The 16,469-nt window shown below is 40.1% G+C and overlaps 1 protein-coding gene across 7 annotated transcripts in view; it reads right to left on the bottom strand.

The window, feature by feature from the left end:
- Positions 1 to 6,130: 6,130 nt before the first annotated feature.
- Positions 6,131 to 16,469, bottom strand: part of AP3B1 (adaptor related protein complex 3 subunit beta 1) — a 338,592-nt gene continuing 328,253 nt past the window's right edge. For 4 of the 7 annotated variants that reach the window (XM_037902963.2, XM_043547050.1, XM_043547053.1 and 1 more), the window contains one exon: positions 6,131 to 6,888. In XM_037902963.2, the coding sequence (XP_037758891.1) occupies positions 6,735 to 6,888 (154 nt within the window). In that variant the 3' untranslated portion in view covers positions 6,131 to 6,734. Of the gene's footprint in view, positions 6,889 to 9,774; positions 9,858 to 16,469 lie in introns of those variants that run through there. The other 3 variants (XM_043547052.1, XR_006291016.1, XR_006291017.1) reach the window with 3 other exon arrangements.

Below are 16,469 nucleotides of genomic sequence, written 5' to 3'. Positions count from 1 at the left end.
TAGACACCTGCAAATCTGGATGCTCTTGTGGATCTCACCATCCATATAGACAATTGGTAACAGAAATGAAGGGAGGAAAAAGAGGGGATTGGCAATGCCCCAACCCAGGTACTGTGACTTTTTCGCCCTGCCTCCAACCGAGCCAGTGCAGGTGTATGTGGGCTGTCGACGGCTCACCCCCACAGAGAAGGAATGATGACACCCACACCATTTTTGCTTCCCCAGTAGTGAATCAAGTCACACCATCTCAGCCTACCCTATAAACTCAAAGGAATCAAGGAGAAGCACTCCCCCACACTTCGGTACTGACTGGAAGACACCTGGAAGGCTCCCCAGTTGCAGGTGTCAGTCCAGTTGCACATACCTGGGGAACCCCTGGCAAAATACCATCCTGCCAGCCCTCACTAACTTGGGTGCAGCCGATTGCTTCATAGACGCAGCAACAGCCCAGATCTTGCAGATTTCCCTGCAACACAAGTCCACTCCTGACCTTTTAGAGACTATTGACGGTTCCCCCTTGTCTTCTGGTACACGTAACAAAGAAAACAACTACCCTGGAGGCTGACATTCAGGGGCACATAGAAATGTTATAATTTGGCGTGATCCATTCTCCACACTTTCCCCTGATCCTTGGTACCTCCTGGCTGGCCCTCCACAACCTGCTCATTTGGTGGCAAGCACAGGAAATCTGTTTCCGATCAGAGTTTTGTCAGCAGCACTGTGGGAAATCCGTAGATCCTGTTCCAGCATTCTCGTGAAACTTAGGTGGGGGTGGCTATCCAGGCAGGACCTTCCACTGAAGTTACAGCTAAACTTCCCTCAAAATACCAAGACTGTGCAGATGTTTTTTGAAAAGAAGAATGCAGAAACCCTACCTTCACATTGGGACTAGGACTGCCCAATAGAGTTGCAGCCAGGAGACAAAATACCCTTTGGACAAATTTATGCCATGTCAGAACCTGTGCTGATAATGCTCCAAGAATACCTCCAGGAGAATCTAGCCCATGGGTTTACTTGCAATCGACTTCGCCAGCTGGCACACTTGCCCTGTTTGTCAATAAGAAAGATGGCCGTCTCCAGCACCATATGGACTACGGCTCATTAAATCAGATAACTATCAGGAATCAGCTACCCCTGATTCCCGAGTTGCTGGACTGCTTGGGGGCTGCCCATATACTCACCAAGTTGGACCAGTCTGTAGTAGTCTACCTAGGCGACATATTGATTTTCAACTACCATGAACAGCATACTGCTCATGTCTGAACACTCCTGGAAAACTGTGGCAGCAAGGCCTTTAAACTAAGCTCGAGAATTGTGCCTTCAATCAGGTCTCCACAGAGTTCTTGGGCTTCACTTTATCCCCAGAAGGGATCAAGATGGACCCATGCAAGGTTCAAGCCATCCAAGATTGGCTGACTCCACACACTGTATGTGACCTGCAATGCTTCCTGGGATTTGCCAATTTCTATTGATGATTTAGTCTGAATTTTTCAAAACAACTTGAGACCCCCACCACTCTCCTCTGGAAAAATGCCCAATTCCATTGGTCTCCTGAGGCCCAGCATGCATTCAGTCAGCTGAAATTCATCTGTACTATGGCACCCATATTGGCTCATCCCAATGTCACATAAGCCTTCACTGTAGAAGCTGAGGCTTCCAGTGCAGCGACCAGGACTGTCCTTTCTCTGCAACTTGGTCTCAAACAAGTGTTACACTCATGTGCTTATTACACAAGGAAGCTCACCCCACAGAGCTGAACTATGAAATACTTAACAAGGAATTCCTGGCGATAAAAATTGCCTTAGCAGAATGGCATCACTACCTGAAAGGAGCTCATCACATGGTCCAAGTATTCACTGACCATAAAAACCTGGAATATCTCTATATGGTGAAAGCCTTAAACCAACAGCATGCATCTTCAGTGAGCGCTATTCTTCTCATGATTCAATTTCATTATCACATACCACCCCAGATCTAAAACTGGCAAGGTGGATGCCCTGTCCCAAAGATACAGTACCAATCCATGAGGCCCCAACCAGGAACCAATCCTCATTCTCAATCCTGCGACTTTCTCAGTGCAGCTTGTCACCAGGATATACTCAGATTTATATGCTCCACCTCTGGCTCAGAAATACTGCCTAATGAACAAGCTATTAACAGGCAACCACATGACTTCCAGGAAGGGATCATGCATGTAAGTGACCGCATCTGTGTGGAATGGTGGCGGTTCTGCAACTGTGCCACAATTTCCCCCTAGCAGGACTCTTGGGGTGCATCAAGACCCAAAGACTAATATCCCACTCCTTTTGGTGGCCCCCGGATACCCCCAACCATACAATTGTTCATCGTCTCCTGCGTGTTTGTGCCCTTACCAACATCCTGCGGTCTCCTCCATCTTGACCAGGGGACGCCATTGCCATAGATTTTATTGTAGAATTATGGGAGTCCAACAAATTTATGACAATTTTGGTGGTAGTGGACCACTTTACCAAACTGGTTCACTTCATCCCTTGCACAGGCCTCCCCCCCTCTGCAGAAGAGACAGCCCAGCTACGGAATCACCTCCAATTAGGGGTCTCAGTTCATGGCCTGGTTCTGGTGCAAGATCCTGTGCCTGCTGGGAGTCCACACATCTTTCCTCTGCTTACCACCCCCAGACCAATGGCCAGGCTGAAAGAACCAACCAGATTCTCCAGCAATGTCTATAATGCTACATTAATCATCACCAGGAAGATTGGTCCTCACTTCTCCCTTACGTGGGCTTTGCCTACAACAATACAGACCATGCCTCTAGGGGTCAAAGCCCCTTTCCCACCCCCCAATTATGGGTACCACCCCAAATTCCACCCACAATTACCTGTGTCCTCTTCCAACCCAGCCACCTCAGATCTGGTGCAGCAGATTTGTTGGGCCCAGGAAGAAGTATATGGAAAAGGCAAGAGCAGATTATAAGCAGTATTCAGACCAGCATTGACAGTAAGACCCCACCTGCACAGTAGGCCAGGAGGTATGGCTCTCCACAGAGCTTCTCCACACAGAGAGACTTGGTCACAAGCTGAACTTTCAGTTCCTTAGCTCTTTTAAAATCCTGTGACAGGTTAATCCAGTCACTTTTCAACTTCAGCTACCCCACTTTCTGAAGATTCACCTGGTGTTTCGTGTATCACTATTGAAACCCTACACAGAAAACCCTTTCCCCCATAGAGATGATGGCACTAGAGAAATCATTGCCTGTTTCCCCCTAGACAGCACTGTATGTTCAGACACTCAGATGACTGAAGGTGCTGACAGTACTGATACTGGTACCAAGATGCATAATAAGTTTCTTGCCATTACATAAGGGAATCCAGTCACTTTTCAACTCCAGCTACCCCACTTTCTGAAGATTCACCTGGTGTTTCGTGTTCTCTATGTATATAAATCTCCTCACTGTATTTTCCACTGAATGCATCCGATGAAGTGAGCTGTAGCTCACCAAAGCTTACGCTCAAATAAATTGGTTAGTCTCTAAGGTGCCACAAGTACTCCTTTTCTTTTTGCAAATACAGACTAACACGGCTGCTCCTCTGAAATCTCTCCTGGATGCTACCTTGGAGGTCTGACATGTCTTTCTTGGTACCGTGGAGGGCAACCAGTGCTGGGACTCAGCCAACATAGCGGGAGCACTCCTCACTGAAGTTGAAGTGCTTGGTACCCATTCATAGTGGAAAGGCTCTAAGAATGGCTGCAGAGTGGCCTTCATCAGTAGAAACTTCAGTCTGGCCTTCCTGTCTTTCTTGGTCCTTGGTTTAAAGTCTCAGCAAATCTGAAAGTGATCCCTAACGTGATTCCCTGAGACACTTCAGGCAACTGGAGCATGGATCACTGGCACTGGCTTTTTACAGCAAAGACAGGGCTCAGAGTCCGGTGACCAAGGCATGGCGATGATACTGGCAGGCCAGATGCCAGCTCTTGCCCAGGCTGCAGGCATTACCTAAGAACTGACAACTCGTAGCTGGAGACCAACCCACATCACCTGTACATTAGTTTTGCTCAAAATAGGCATTAGTCTTATAAGAATGTATTTATACTCTATGAAATGCTTGTATGTTGCTGCATGTATTAATCTCCTTATAATATCTATATCCCATTTATAAGGCAATATTTTAAGTGTTTGCTCTGAATAATCTGTAAACAACCCCCCACCAGGTAGGAGAGAAACATTACCAAGTATGAAATACTAGTTTGCCACAGAAGGTGTTATCTCCCGCCCAACAACAACAACAAAAAAAAGGCCCATAGACAACAGACAAACCATTGTGGAACATCAGAGGACAAAAGACGGTTGATTGCTTCCCACCCACCCCCACCTGTGAAGAAGAGATGTGCACGTGAACTCATCCCATCATCTTGAACTCTGGGAGAAGAGAATAAAAGTCCCTGACAAGACGACACCGCATCTCTTTGGCGGTTTGAACTTTGAAGGGCCAGAGACTCTAAACTAAAGCCAGAGATCCCTCCTCTATCTGCCCTGAAAGACACTTGGAGTAGACACATCACTACAATTCTGTCACTCTTAGGATTTAGACGGTAACTCATTGGTGTGTACATATGTTTCTTTGCTTTAACCTCTAAATAACTCTTTTTCTCGTTAATAAGCCTTTAGATAGTTTATTACAGAATTGGCTACAGGTGTTGCATGTGGTATAGGCTTTAGGGTACCCAACTGATCTGAAGTAAATGACTGGTCTCTTGGAACTGGAAGCAACCTGAATGTGGTGTGATTTTTGGTGTAGGTGACCACTTATCACTAAGTCCTGTTTGTCTGGGTGGCAAGATAGACTGGAGAGTCTAAGGGATCTGTCTGTGACTCCTTGTTAAGACTGTTACAGTGATCCAGAAGATCAGATCTGTCACTGGCTTGGTGAAATCTAATTATAGAACTCACCACCAGTTTGGGTTGTCTGCCCTGTTTTTGACAGTCTTCCCTGAGGTATGGTTGTGAGTCACTCCAGACAGCGTCACAGCCCCAATACCAGTAATGAAACCCCACAAAGAAAACTGAAGTGCATAAGCACACTAAAAGGGAACTTAATACTAAAAACTATCTAACACTAAAATTAAGGTTAAATGGACACCAACGATGTACAAAAAATAGATAAAGGGGAGAAAAACATGCGAAGGCAAGAGAACAGGCTCCAACAACCGTCATGGGCGGTAAGAAAGAACTGGGGGCGGGCGTTGGGGGTAGCTCTGCCCTTTATACTACTGCACAGCAGTGCAAGGTAGCAGACAGCGCATGCACTGCCCCGATGGGTACCACTGAGGGAAAAATCTCCGACGGCAGTGCACTGGGCACACACCTGAAGTGGAATGGATATTGTGCAATCACTCAAAGAACATAATATAAACCTAGATTAAAAAAAAGTTGGGTAATAGCATAGACTGTTGGTCCCTTATTTGAAAAGCACTGTGTGCATTTTGGGTGCTACTGCAAACTAAATAATGCATTTATCAAGTCTAATATTGTGAAAGAGGCTAATATAATACTTCTGAAAACTGCTAATAAAATTTGCATGTTTTTGGAGCTACATTTTGGTCCCGTTTAGGTGAGGTGTCCATTTGTAATTTTAAAATAATTTACAGTACATAGCAAAGCAAAGCAGTCTCTGTGAATGAAATTCACCTCTGTAGAAAGCTAGCACAAGGCCCACATTACAAATTAAGTCCCGCTTAAGTGCTACTGTGCAGAATTGCCTGCAGACCCTCTGTGTATCCGGGAAATCTTCTTTGCAGTAGACCCATATAAACTGCAGTTGAAAGCCATTTTAGGGATAAGCTGGATAATTGGTCCACAATTATAGTGACCTAGTGTCTCAAGTAACAAGAACATGAAGGTGCTAAAACACTATATTCCAGCCCATAGGCAGCAGACTGGTGGGTACAATGGGGTGAGGGCTGCACAGCAGTCCTCCTTGCTGACAGTAGATGAGGGGGATGAATTTCTCCCTGCCCAATCCCCTGTAGACTCCTCTGCCAAAAAATTCAGGCTTTATGCAACCCTCACATGATATTTACTCCAAATGGGTAAGATTTATGTATCCCTAGTGATGCAGAGAGTCAGTTCCCTATAAAACAAAAGAGAAAAGAGTCCATTCATAACAGTACTTTACTGGAGTCTTAACATTTAGAAATATTTGACAATATGGCAGTAGCTGGAAACGACTGTTTATAACAACATGTATGAGTTCAAGCTTACAAGCAGCTTCATTGGACAGTGACATTCACCAGTAAGTCTATTGTCCTTTTACACGTCTCATACAATAAATCCATCCTATACTGTGTACCTTGTAGATTCTGCTGGAGTCTCTCTTTTCCATTTTAGTTCACTTCTCAGGCAAGCTGATTTCCCCCAAACTTTATTATCAAATAGTTATCTTTTATAGCAGGAAAAAGTGGAGGGGGGAGTGGGAGGAAAGAGAGGGGAAGTACCAGGATAGAACAACTGGGAAATACTTTTAAGAGTGTAGCTAAATGACAGTAAAATATATGTTCTTTAGTTAGCAAGCAGGAAAAAAAACCTTGCATACATGATAGATACACACTAGCATTCTAAAGCAGGAGACAAGAATGTCAAGAGTGTATTCTTCTCCCACTGCCAGATGGAAGGGCTATTATTATAAATGAAAGGCAGCAGTAGTGGATGCCAGGCACTTTTGTTGTGTGCCAGATTCTGAAGTCCAGATGTAAGCAGGTTACCCCTGGGACAGGACAGGCTTCAGCTCCCGCAGTAGAACAGAACCAATCACCGGTTTCTCAGTGTTTATGATGAGCTGTGCTGTAGAGCCTTCCTTCAGCTCCACTGTGACTAGCATCAGTGACCCACTGTGCACAGTTTTAGCTGCAAACCTGAAGGAAAAAACAAACACACCATGAAGGCGTTCATATAAAGCCAAAAGTTGGTCATATATTCTTTCTAAAGTTAAATTAGTTTAAATTTCAAAACTTTTTCAATTTAATTCAGGACAGGGGACAACCCCTAAATCCTCCTACAAATTCCTGAGAAAAAGGATTTGTGCAGTGCTGCACAAATAGCTTTATTTAGATTTTATTATCTAATATGGACACAAAGATTTAGTGCATGATTTTTTGTTTTGTATTATGGACAAGGAAGTCCCTTTAAAGGAAAATTATTGTTTAGATTCTAGTTTTGTGTATTAACACACAGTACTTCAACTGAAAGAAAGTATTCCATTGTGCACAAGTAACTTAATACCAACTGTATTCATAGTTAAAGGATAATCTTCAGTATTTTATACCAAAATAACTAAATCCAATACTAAAACGATGCTGATTATGTTATGCATTTTCTAAATTGTTAAAATGTAGCCTTTTGAAAATGTTTTCTCTGCATGCCAAGTGATGAATTAATTCAACTTAAATTACTCAAACGTAATACCCAATATGATATGAAATGATGTTATGTAACAAACAAATCTTTCTGAAACACCAGATAGTCTCCCCTTAGTTTATTTTATCTCCAGAACATTTGACACACTTTTCTATTGACTAAATACTGTTTAAAAAAAAAAAAAAAAGGGTGAGATCTAATGCTCCATTATTAAATTCCAAGACATAAAGAACCCACTAATTACATGGAATTAAAAGCAAAACTAGCCTTTTAAGCACTGCAATTGAGTGAAAAGCCATTTTAGACACAATGAACTTCTGTCAATCCTGTTAATTCATTCTGCATGCACAGCCAGGCCCCAGAGACAGGAAGGAAAAGGATGGCAACAGCCGAGTCTTCCATTTTCCACAAGGAGTGCACCACACGTGTGTGTGTGTGTGTGTGTGTGTGTGTGTGTGTGTGTGTGTGTGTGTGTGTGTGTGTGTGTGTGTGATTTGAGAACAACAAAGTTGCTGCACATGGGCTTTTGAAAACACTAACAAGTGTAGAGCAGGTCTGTGACCTACTGTGACCCCACTTTGCAGGGCCAATCCCCTCTCCCCTTTCTGAATGACACGTGTCTGAATCAGAGCCATCTGCCTCAATTTGCGCAACAACTTCAGCCACAATAGGACCCAGTTAGCCCTGACAACAGCTCACAATACATAAAAATAAAACTGCTGTGCTGACAGCACGCTGTCAGCTATTCAAGAGCAAACCAACTGGTGAGTGTCTCATGTCTGACAATTAGCGTAGGCCTCGCAAAGCGCCTACTGAAGTCCTTAGGGAGCTCTTTAATTAGCATCAACATAAAAGAGGGAGTTTATCAGGAGATACTCAAAAAACTTCACTCCAGACTTAATTAAAATATTAGCTACTTAAGAAGGAAGCAGATTCTCTTTAAATGAGATGTAATTTTTTAAAAAATTATGTTTAAGCACCTCAAAATCTCATAACACATTTTCTATTTTAGGACACAAGTCATTTCTCAAAAGTTTTCTATCACAGGTCAGTATAGTTCTTTTGTCAAGGTTATAGATGCATTCTAACCCGGTCTTCCTCCAATAGGAAAAGCTTGCTTTTTCCTAACTACAAAACTACCACCTTAAAAATTAACTACTTAGTTAGTTTTGTCTGTCATCTTGGCTATTTGCTTCACAATGTAAATTTCGGTATTTCTCATGTTGATTTTGACAGGGTGATAATTAAGTAAACAATAGTCTTATTAGTCTCTTTATTTACTTAACACTTGTGTCTTGGGACTACACAGAAGCAGATTATGTCTGAATGTACACATAAAAAGCTCTGTAGCTGGAGTTCCTGCAGTGTTTCATAGCCCCAAGGCTCTTTTTACCCCTTTTCAATTAAAAACTGAAAGTGATATAAAGTCAATGTTATGATAAAGCAAATGGAGCCCAAAGCCTCAACAGAGGTCAGTCTTGTTCAGACAGTTTTATACGTGCCATTTAAAACACTAGGTAGGGGATAAACATTATGAATAAAAATTCTCTAATGAAATCGTGAGTCTGTGTATTTGTTGCAGAAACTAAATATGTGCTATTTCACTATTAAACTAATAGTGTGTATGCAATTACAATATTTACTAAATGTCTGTTCTATTGGACACTGATTTGGAAACACTTATTGAAAGCAGACATCTAATGGAAAATCATTTGACTTATTTCACTGTTAAAGAAAGAGCTAGTTAAACTGTAAAACTGTTTGGGGCTGCGGAAAGCAAAGTCTGTTCCCTAAAATCCACAAAATCATTACATTGCAAAAATTAGCTACAGTAAAAACATATTCAAAAGGTATGTCCCTTTCTAAAGTTAAACTCAGTTCTGAAATGATAAGGTAGCTGATGTTTAGATACAAGATCATCAGTATGACCACTTGTATCAATTATTCAGATATTTTAAAGTAGTGGTTGTTACAGTAGGATTATTTGAGGACCATCTGATTATTAGGATAAAGAGAAGAAGTCTTATCAGATGTTTTACACTTAAGATAGTCAATCCACTAGGATTTTAACAAAATTGTGATCTGATCAACTGGATTTTTAGATATGAGAAAACCATTCAATATTGTTCAGTAATGAAAATAAATTACTTATGTACAGTACGTTTACTCTTTATAGGAAGTTATGGATCATTTTTTCGTCTCACAATGTCAGTTTTTATCCCTATTTTTTCTACCAGAGTACACTAACATAAATGCAGGAAGCTATTCCATTTATTATGACATGAGACTTCAGTGTGGCTTCAAAATAATCCTTGGAAAACTACACTGTTGTATCTATAAAGTTTAAATTGAAAATGGTAGTCGTTTGTAGAGGCAGAAAAGACCTTCAGTGGGACATCACGAGGTGTCGAACGTTAACAGTTATTAGAATGGGCCTGCTGTGATAGAGGGTAGCACACCAATAGACCTGGAAAAATATGAAGAGTAAATGAGTACAAGTACCATGTTTGCCATTAAAAAAGAAAAAAAAAAAAACTTTTACCAGTAGTTACAAAACCACGATATCTGTGATAATTGAACTGTTTTATATAGTTAAACAGTATGTTTAAGATGATTTCCACATCATCTAGTTATTTTTCTTTTTTAATTTATCGCTCATCCCACTGTCTGTATCAACCAGATTGGAAACTTGAAAATGAAAGTTTTCCTGTCCGAATATTTCTCCCTATGGCATACGCATAATGGTGGTGTGTCAGTTATAGCATTAGTCACATATACTGGGCTATGGGTATTTTTTTTTTTTTCCATTTAGAAAAAGCACTTTGGAAGGCAGAGGAGGATGTTATGCATGTGCAAAAAACAAATCTTTCTCAGCAGGTTAAACAAAAAGAAAAAGAAAAGGTAAGGCAAATAAGCCCGTCCATTAATCTTGAGAGTGTCAGTTTAAACTTATTGCATCTTTCAAAAAGTTTATTTTGTGTGTGCAATTTTTGGGGGAGAAAAAAAAAAAGCATTTGATCACCATTTTTTAATTGAAATCAACATTTGTCAACAGTGATGTGTGAAATATAGTTCTTTACTATTTCAAATATAAGGGAAAACTGAGTATCTTAGATATTACAGTGCGATAGCATTTGCCAAATGCTGACTTTTTAATGGTAACCACTGTACATAAAAACTGAAGTATTTTCTGTTTCTCTAAACAAAAAATGACTAAAATTCATGGTCCAAGTACTTAAAAAAATTACAGAAATTCTTAGTTACCAGATACATTGCAAAAAAACGGTAATTTACTCTCAATACCTGCTCTTAAATAACCATTTATGCAAAACAATTAGTTAATTTCTAGCAGAACATTAACAAACAACGTTTGTTTACAAAAAAACAAGGATTTGCTATAGTTAATTCAACAGTACTAAGACATACTTTCTCTTCTCAGGGACAGTCTTCCTGGTCTCTGATCGTTCTATTCTAAGTTCAGTTTTCTCCTGCTTTCTGTTCTTCTGGTTATCAGAAACAGTGACAATGGCCCACTCAGACTAAAACTTTTTTTTTTTTCCTATCCTGTACATGAAGCCTTCAATTACTGCCTGCTGAAGCAGACAGAATCCTATTAGTAAGAAAGACGATCACAAGATGCAATGCCCTGCCCTAGCTGTACAAAAATAATTAGTCCAAAGTTGACAAATGTGTAATGAAGTTGCACAATGAATGTATGTAAGAAATACTGGTATAAATTAGTCTTCTACTTCCAAATACCAGAGTTAACAGCTATGAAGCACTATTTTCCTATGTGTTATCAAGAATAAATAATTATACAATTTTGTAATATCAGTACTCTGAAGTTTTGATTTACTTTGGTTAATACTGTATTTATATACAAGTTTGACTTTGTAATTACCTAAGGATCTCAAAAATGGTAAAATACTGGATATTTATACTGTTTAGCTGTCATAGAAACTTTAGAACTTGAATAAAGATATACTGGGGACAGATTTAACAGTATATGCCTATATGGTTCTGATACGGGGGTGACCAAAGCTTGTAACCTCAAACGTATTGAAAACAGAAAATAGTAACACATTCACAAGAAAAGAGTGGAAAATCATTTTTTTATTTTTAAAACTAATGATTTAAATCTCAGAAAATACTTCCTTGACATCAATTAAATTATTAAAAGCAGAGAAAAGTAGATTAAAGAGCATTTACACCATAGAAATAGTTGTATAATAACACTGATATATCTCTTCTTCACTGTTCAGATAGCATGACACTATCTTGAAAAACAACTTTATTGAACTAAAAAGTTTCCTTAAAATTTTCAACATTCTTATTTCTATCATCACAATATAATTCGATTTGAACATATTAAACATTTAGGGGTTTAATGAAAAACATTTTATTTTACGGATAAACTATGACCAGCTATGTACTGTAGCATTTTTAGCATGCTAATTTTTTCTGTCAAAAATAGATTCCAATAGCCTGGCCTCAGCTGCTACTCAGCAATCTCACTGTATCCCTGTGAAAGTCAAATGTGCAAATGAGCCCGTAAGACTTATCTCCTAATTACTACGACTGCTCCATGTAATGGTCAGTGAGGGTGCTACATCCACTTTCAAACTCCTCCATCAAATATCTATCATCAGCTCAGTAACCCACTCAGCATCTAAGGCCTGAGAACCCAAGTCTGCTTTGCAAAACTTGGATTGGTTAAGAAGTTGGATCAATACACCACCATCTCACCACTAACATACAATAGTTAACCTGTTTTGTTCTCGCATCTGTTCTGTTCTCTGTATTCTTCTGTTCTTAGGGAATCAGGCATTTAACATGGTAAGTGTTTGAGAATTATGTACTTTCCATTTTTGAAAACAGCCTATAAATTTCCTTTTGCAAAAGGGTATTTAATCACAGAAAATGGTTTGTCTTACACAAAGTAAACAAATAAAAATGATCAAATCTTTTAGATAAAAAAAGCTCTCGTTTGGTTAGCTTTGCAAATGTTAAATACTTTTTGTTTAAACAATTGACTCAGAGGTCGCTGTTTGTTTTTTCAAAGAAAATGCTGCACATATTCTGCACTTTAATGCATTCAGATACAAAAGCAGTGCTGTCCTCTAGTGGACAGCAAATAAGCTAGGATAGAACAATCTATCTTGATTAACTTAAGATCTAAATAGCTTTCACATACACTTTTAAGATTAAGAAAATGCAGATTTCCGCAAAGTTAATTAAAAAAAACTAACCGTATAACAAAAACTCTAGCTCCTTGTATTCAACAACATATCTAAGGAATTAAAAGATTCTCAAGGACTGATGTTATACAAAGATGTTTACTCAAAGTATTTCATACCTATTAGTCAAAATCTTTGAATGCTGATGATACCTGAAAACTGTATCAGCACTCAGCACTTTTCAATATATAGACCTTTTATTACCAATGAGAAAGTCTAATTTACTGGAATGATAAACACTTGGATAGGTAACTTGGCAACACCTTCCAGCTATAGCCTCTGAATATTTCTAAAAAGCATACATTTCTACTAAAACATTCTACTTCTCTCTTGAGTTAGGGAAAGAAATATTTACTTAAGAAATACTGACCAACAGGGAGGACATTTTCTGGCATTTTATTACTAGCTGGAGGTTGCAGAAGGCCTGAGGTTTAACCTAGTCGTTATTAACAACCTGGAAAAATCTTTTTCTGAAAGTCACTATTACTATCATAAATCAAGTATTACAAAAGTATAAAAAACCCTACTCTTTCAGGTTTCCAAAAGTTTTAAAGCTGAAATGCACATTGGGATTGATGTAATGTTCTATTTACAACTCTGGTCTCCTACCATTAAAAGGCCAGAGCAGAAATTTATAGGGAAAGTAGGACTTCATTTTCAATGTTCCACTAGGTTTATAACTGAAGAATAAGGTCTGATGTATCAGTCCTTCATCAATCCAGTAAGAACCAGTTGGAATAGTTAAGTGTTTAGCCTAGGGCACTTAATCCTTTATCTAGACTTTACTAGAGAAATTAGGAAGCAAAATGTACATCCTATGTCTATTATAAATATACTTACCTGGTTACTCAGTGCAGCTTCTGAGAAGAGTAAAAGGAGGTTTCTGTATCCCACAATTAAGAAGCCATGGAAGCAGAACAATTCTAGCAACTGCTTCATAGGAGCCATTGCAAGAGGAAGATTTCACTTCCCTTGAGCTCCCATGCCAGGACCATCTGGACGCCAAAGATTCAGAAGAGGCTGCTGGACTGAAGCAGGGCACAGTGGGTCTTCAGAAAGTCTTCTACTGCTCTGCCTCAGTATTCTTCAATTTATAAGGAAGACCTCATTGGTTAACCAGCAGGAACACAGATTTGGGTTCCAATGAGTTAACATGGAATAGTTACAAATATGCCCATCAATTTCTCTTCTCTGCTTATCCTCAGTATGTGGGTCACGTCCCCTCTTACTGATTGTTTGGAAGGGGCTGGAGCAGTTATATATATTGAGCCTTGAGCTGATGGGACTTGCATACCAACTTTAGGCCAGAGTTTTTTTCCAAAGTTACTAAAAACTGGAAAGTGCTATTCACACACAGAGAAGCAATTTCCCAGCTGGATCCTTGAGACTGATCTTGAATACATCCACAAATACACATACACAAAAAATACACCCCAATTCAACTGTCCCCATACTAAAGGGGTGGGAAGATTATTGATCAGCAGACATTATCCTTCTCTGAAAACAGACATTGTATAGTAACCCAAAACTCACTTTCCTCTGAGAGACAGTCTGCTCATTCACCACATCTGGCACATGACAGGCAGTGAAACGATAAGGAGGGATGAGCAAAATCAGCATATTAGACTGAAGTACAGGAGGACAGAGGAAGGCTACTGAAGAATCAATGCGGATACTGTAGGGTTCCATTTTTTAGTATTTTATGAAAATGTGTATATTGGACCAGATTTCTATTCTTCCACTTTCTTCAGCCAATGCATAGGACTTCAATACTCATCTGCTATAATATGCTCCTAATCCTGCTTAATTACATGTGTCCCCAATATATTTTTGATGTAGGTAGAGATGGTATCATAGTCAGGGCCCTTCTTCTTTGATTTGGGTGAAAATTCAGGAACAGAATTTGACTTCCTATACTGTTTTTTCTTTTTAAGATTAAGCTTCAGGACTCTCAGCTATCACTACAGATGTTAAAATTATAAGAAAGGTAAGTATGCAATAGTGGCATTTTTGTGTTTTGGATCTGGGCAAAATGCTGGGAGGAGGATATTGCGATTCCTGTTCAAGACTTGTTTGGCTACACAGTTGACTAGTGTCCTTAGGGCCATAGTGTTGTAATAGAATATGAGATAAATCTCTACTAACAAGGCTTCTAAGTTCAGATGCTGTCTGGGAAGAAGAGGTGACCATTACAAAGACCACTTTAACAGTTAGGAATGAGATGGACATTGAGCTCATTGTTTCAAAAGCTGTAACAGACCATGAAACAACAGATTAAGAACAATAAAATGTTTGTGGTTTCATGATCTCCAACAAGGCAATCCAGCTACATTGGGTTGAGCAGATAATGACCTTTTCCATCTCAAACCAGAGGACTGACCTTATTGCTGCCAAGTGTCCTTTCAGAGCGTTGGCCCGTGGTCAGGTCATCCTGAAAGAATTTCACAACAGAAAATAGGTAGATGACACTGTAGTCATTGTTCCTTTCTAAGCCACCTCATGCAATCATTTGATGTCACTGAATGTGGATTCTTTGCTAGATGCAAGGAGAGCTGTGTGTGATAACTGTCTGAATAGCTAGCTCAACTCATCTAACTCTGTTCAGCATCCACTCTGGTAGGTTCAGGTTTTTCATTTCACTCAGTGATCAGGCCCTGTGTGAGTAAATCCTCTAAAGATGGAAGTTCTATCACAAGTGAGTTCCTAGCCACATCAATTTGCAGTAGAGCTCAGATGGCCACAAGATTGAGGAAATTAATACCAGACTAGACTATTTTGCTTTAAACATACATACTACTTGATCAGAAGGGGTTTCAGGGCTTGAGGAGAAGTAATATACTTTTGTATGGCACCAAATGCTGGGCACTTAGGCCTGGGCTACACTGGGTGGGGGGGGAGGAGTTCGAACTAAGATATGCAACTTCCGCTACGCGATTCGAATAGCTGAAGTCGAAGTATCTTAGTTCGAGTTACCTGGCCGTCCTCACAGCGGCAAGTCGACCGCAGCGGCTCCCCTGTCGACTCCACTTACTCCTCCTGCCGAGGTGGAGTACAGGCGTCGATTCGGGGATCGATTTATCGTGTCTAGACGAGACGCAATAAATCGATCCCTGATAGATTGATCGCTACTCGTCGAGCAGGTGGGTAGTGAAGACGTACCCTTAGGAAGAGACAGGAGCAGATCTTGAATACAGTGGAAATGAAAATGTTAAAATGCATGCTTGGAGTTACAAGGATGGACCATATTTGGAACAAACGAATTAGAGGAAGTATGAAGGTGGTATCAATTACAGAAAAGTTGAGGGAATCCAGTCTTAGATGGTTTGGGCATATGAAAAAAAGACTGGAAGAATATATAGGAAACAGGGTGTTTAACTTACAAGTGGAGGGTAAGTGAAGGGCAGGAAGACTCAAAATTAGATGGATGGATGTCATACAATAGGATTTGATTAGCTGCAGAGTTTCTGAGGAACTGCTTCAAGACAGACTGGAATGGAAATGACAAACTTGAAGATCTGACCCCAAACACATGGGACTACGGGCATGGCTACACTGGAAACTTCAAAGCGCTGTTGTGGGAGTGCTCCCGCGGCAGCGCTTTGAAGTGCGAGTGTGGTTGCACACGAGTGCTGAGAGAGCTCTCCCAGCGCTCCTGGTAATCCATCTCCACAAGGGGATTAGCTCTGAGCATTCGGTGCCTGTTTACACTAGTGCTTTAAAGCTCTCTGACTTGCTGCGCTCAGGGCGGTGATTTTTCACACCCCTGAGCCAGCAAGTTAGAGCGCTATAAAATGTAAGTGTAGCCAAGCCCTCAGACTAGAAGAAGAAGAAGAAGAAGAAGA

Source organism: Chelonia mydas, chromosome 5, assembly GCF_015237465.2.
Source record: "Chelonia mydas isolate rCheMyd1 chromosome 5, rCheMyd1.pri.v2, whole genome shotgun sequence".
In the NCBI taxonomy this organism is placed as follows: domain Eukaryota; kingdom Metazoa; phylum Chordata; order Testudines; family Cheloniidae; genus Chelonia; species Chelonia mydas.
This window is presented reverse-complemented; position numbering and strand designations above follow the sequence as displayed.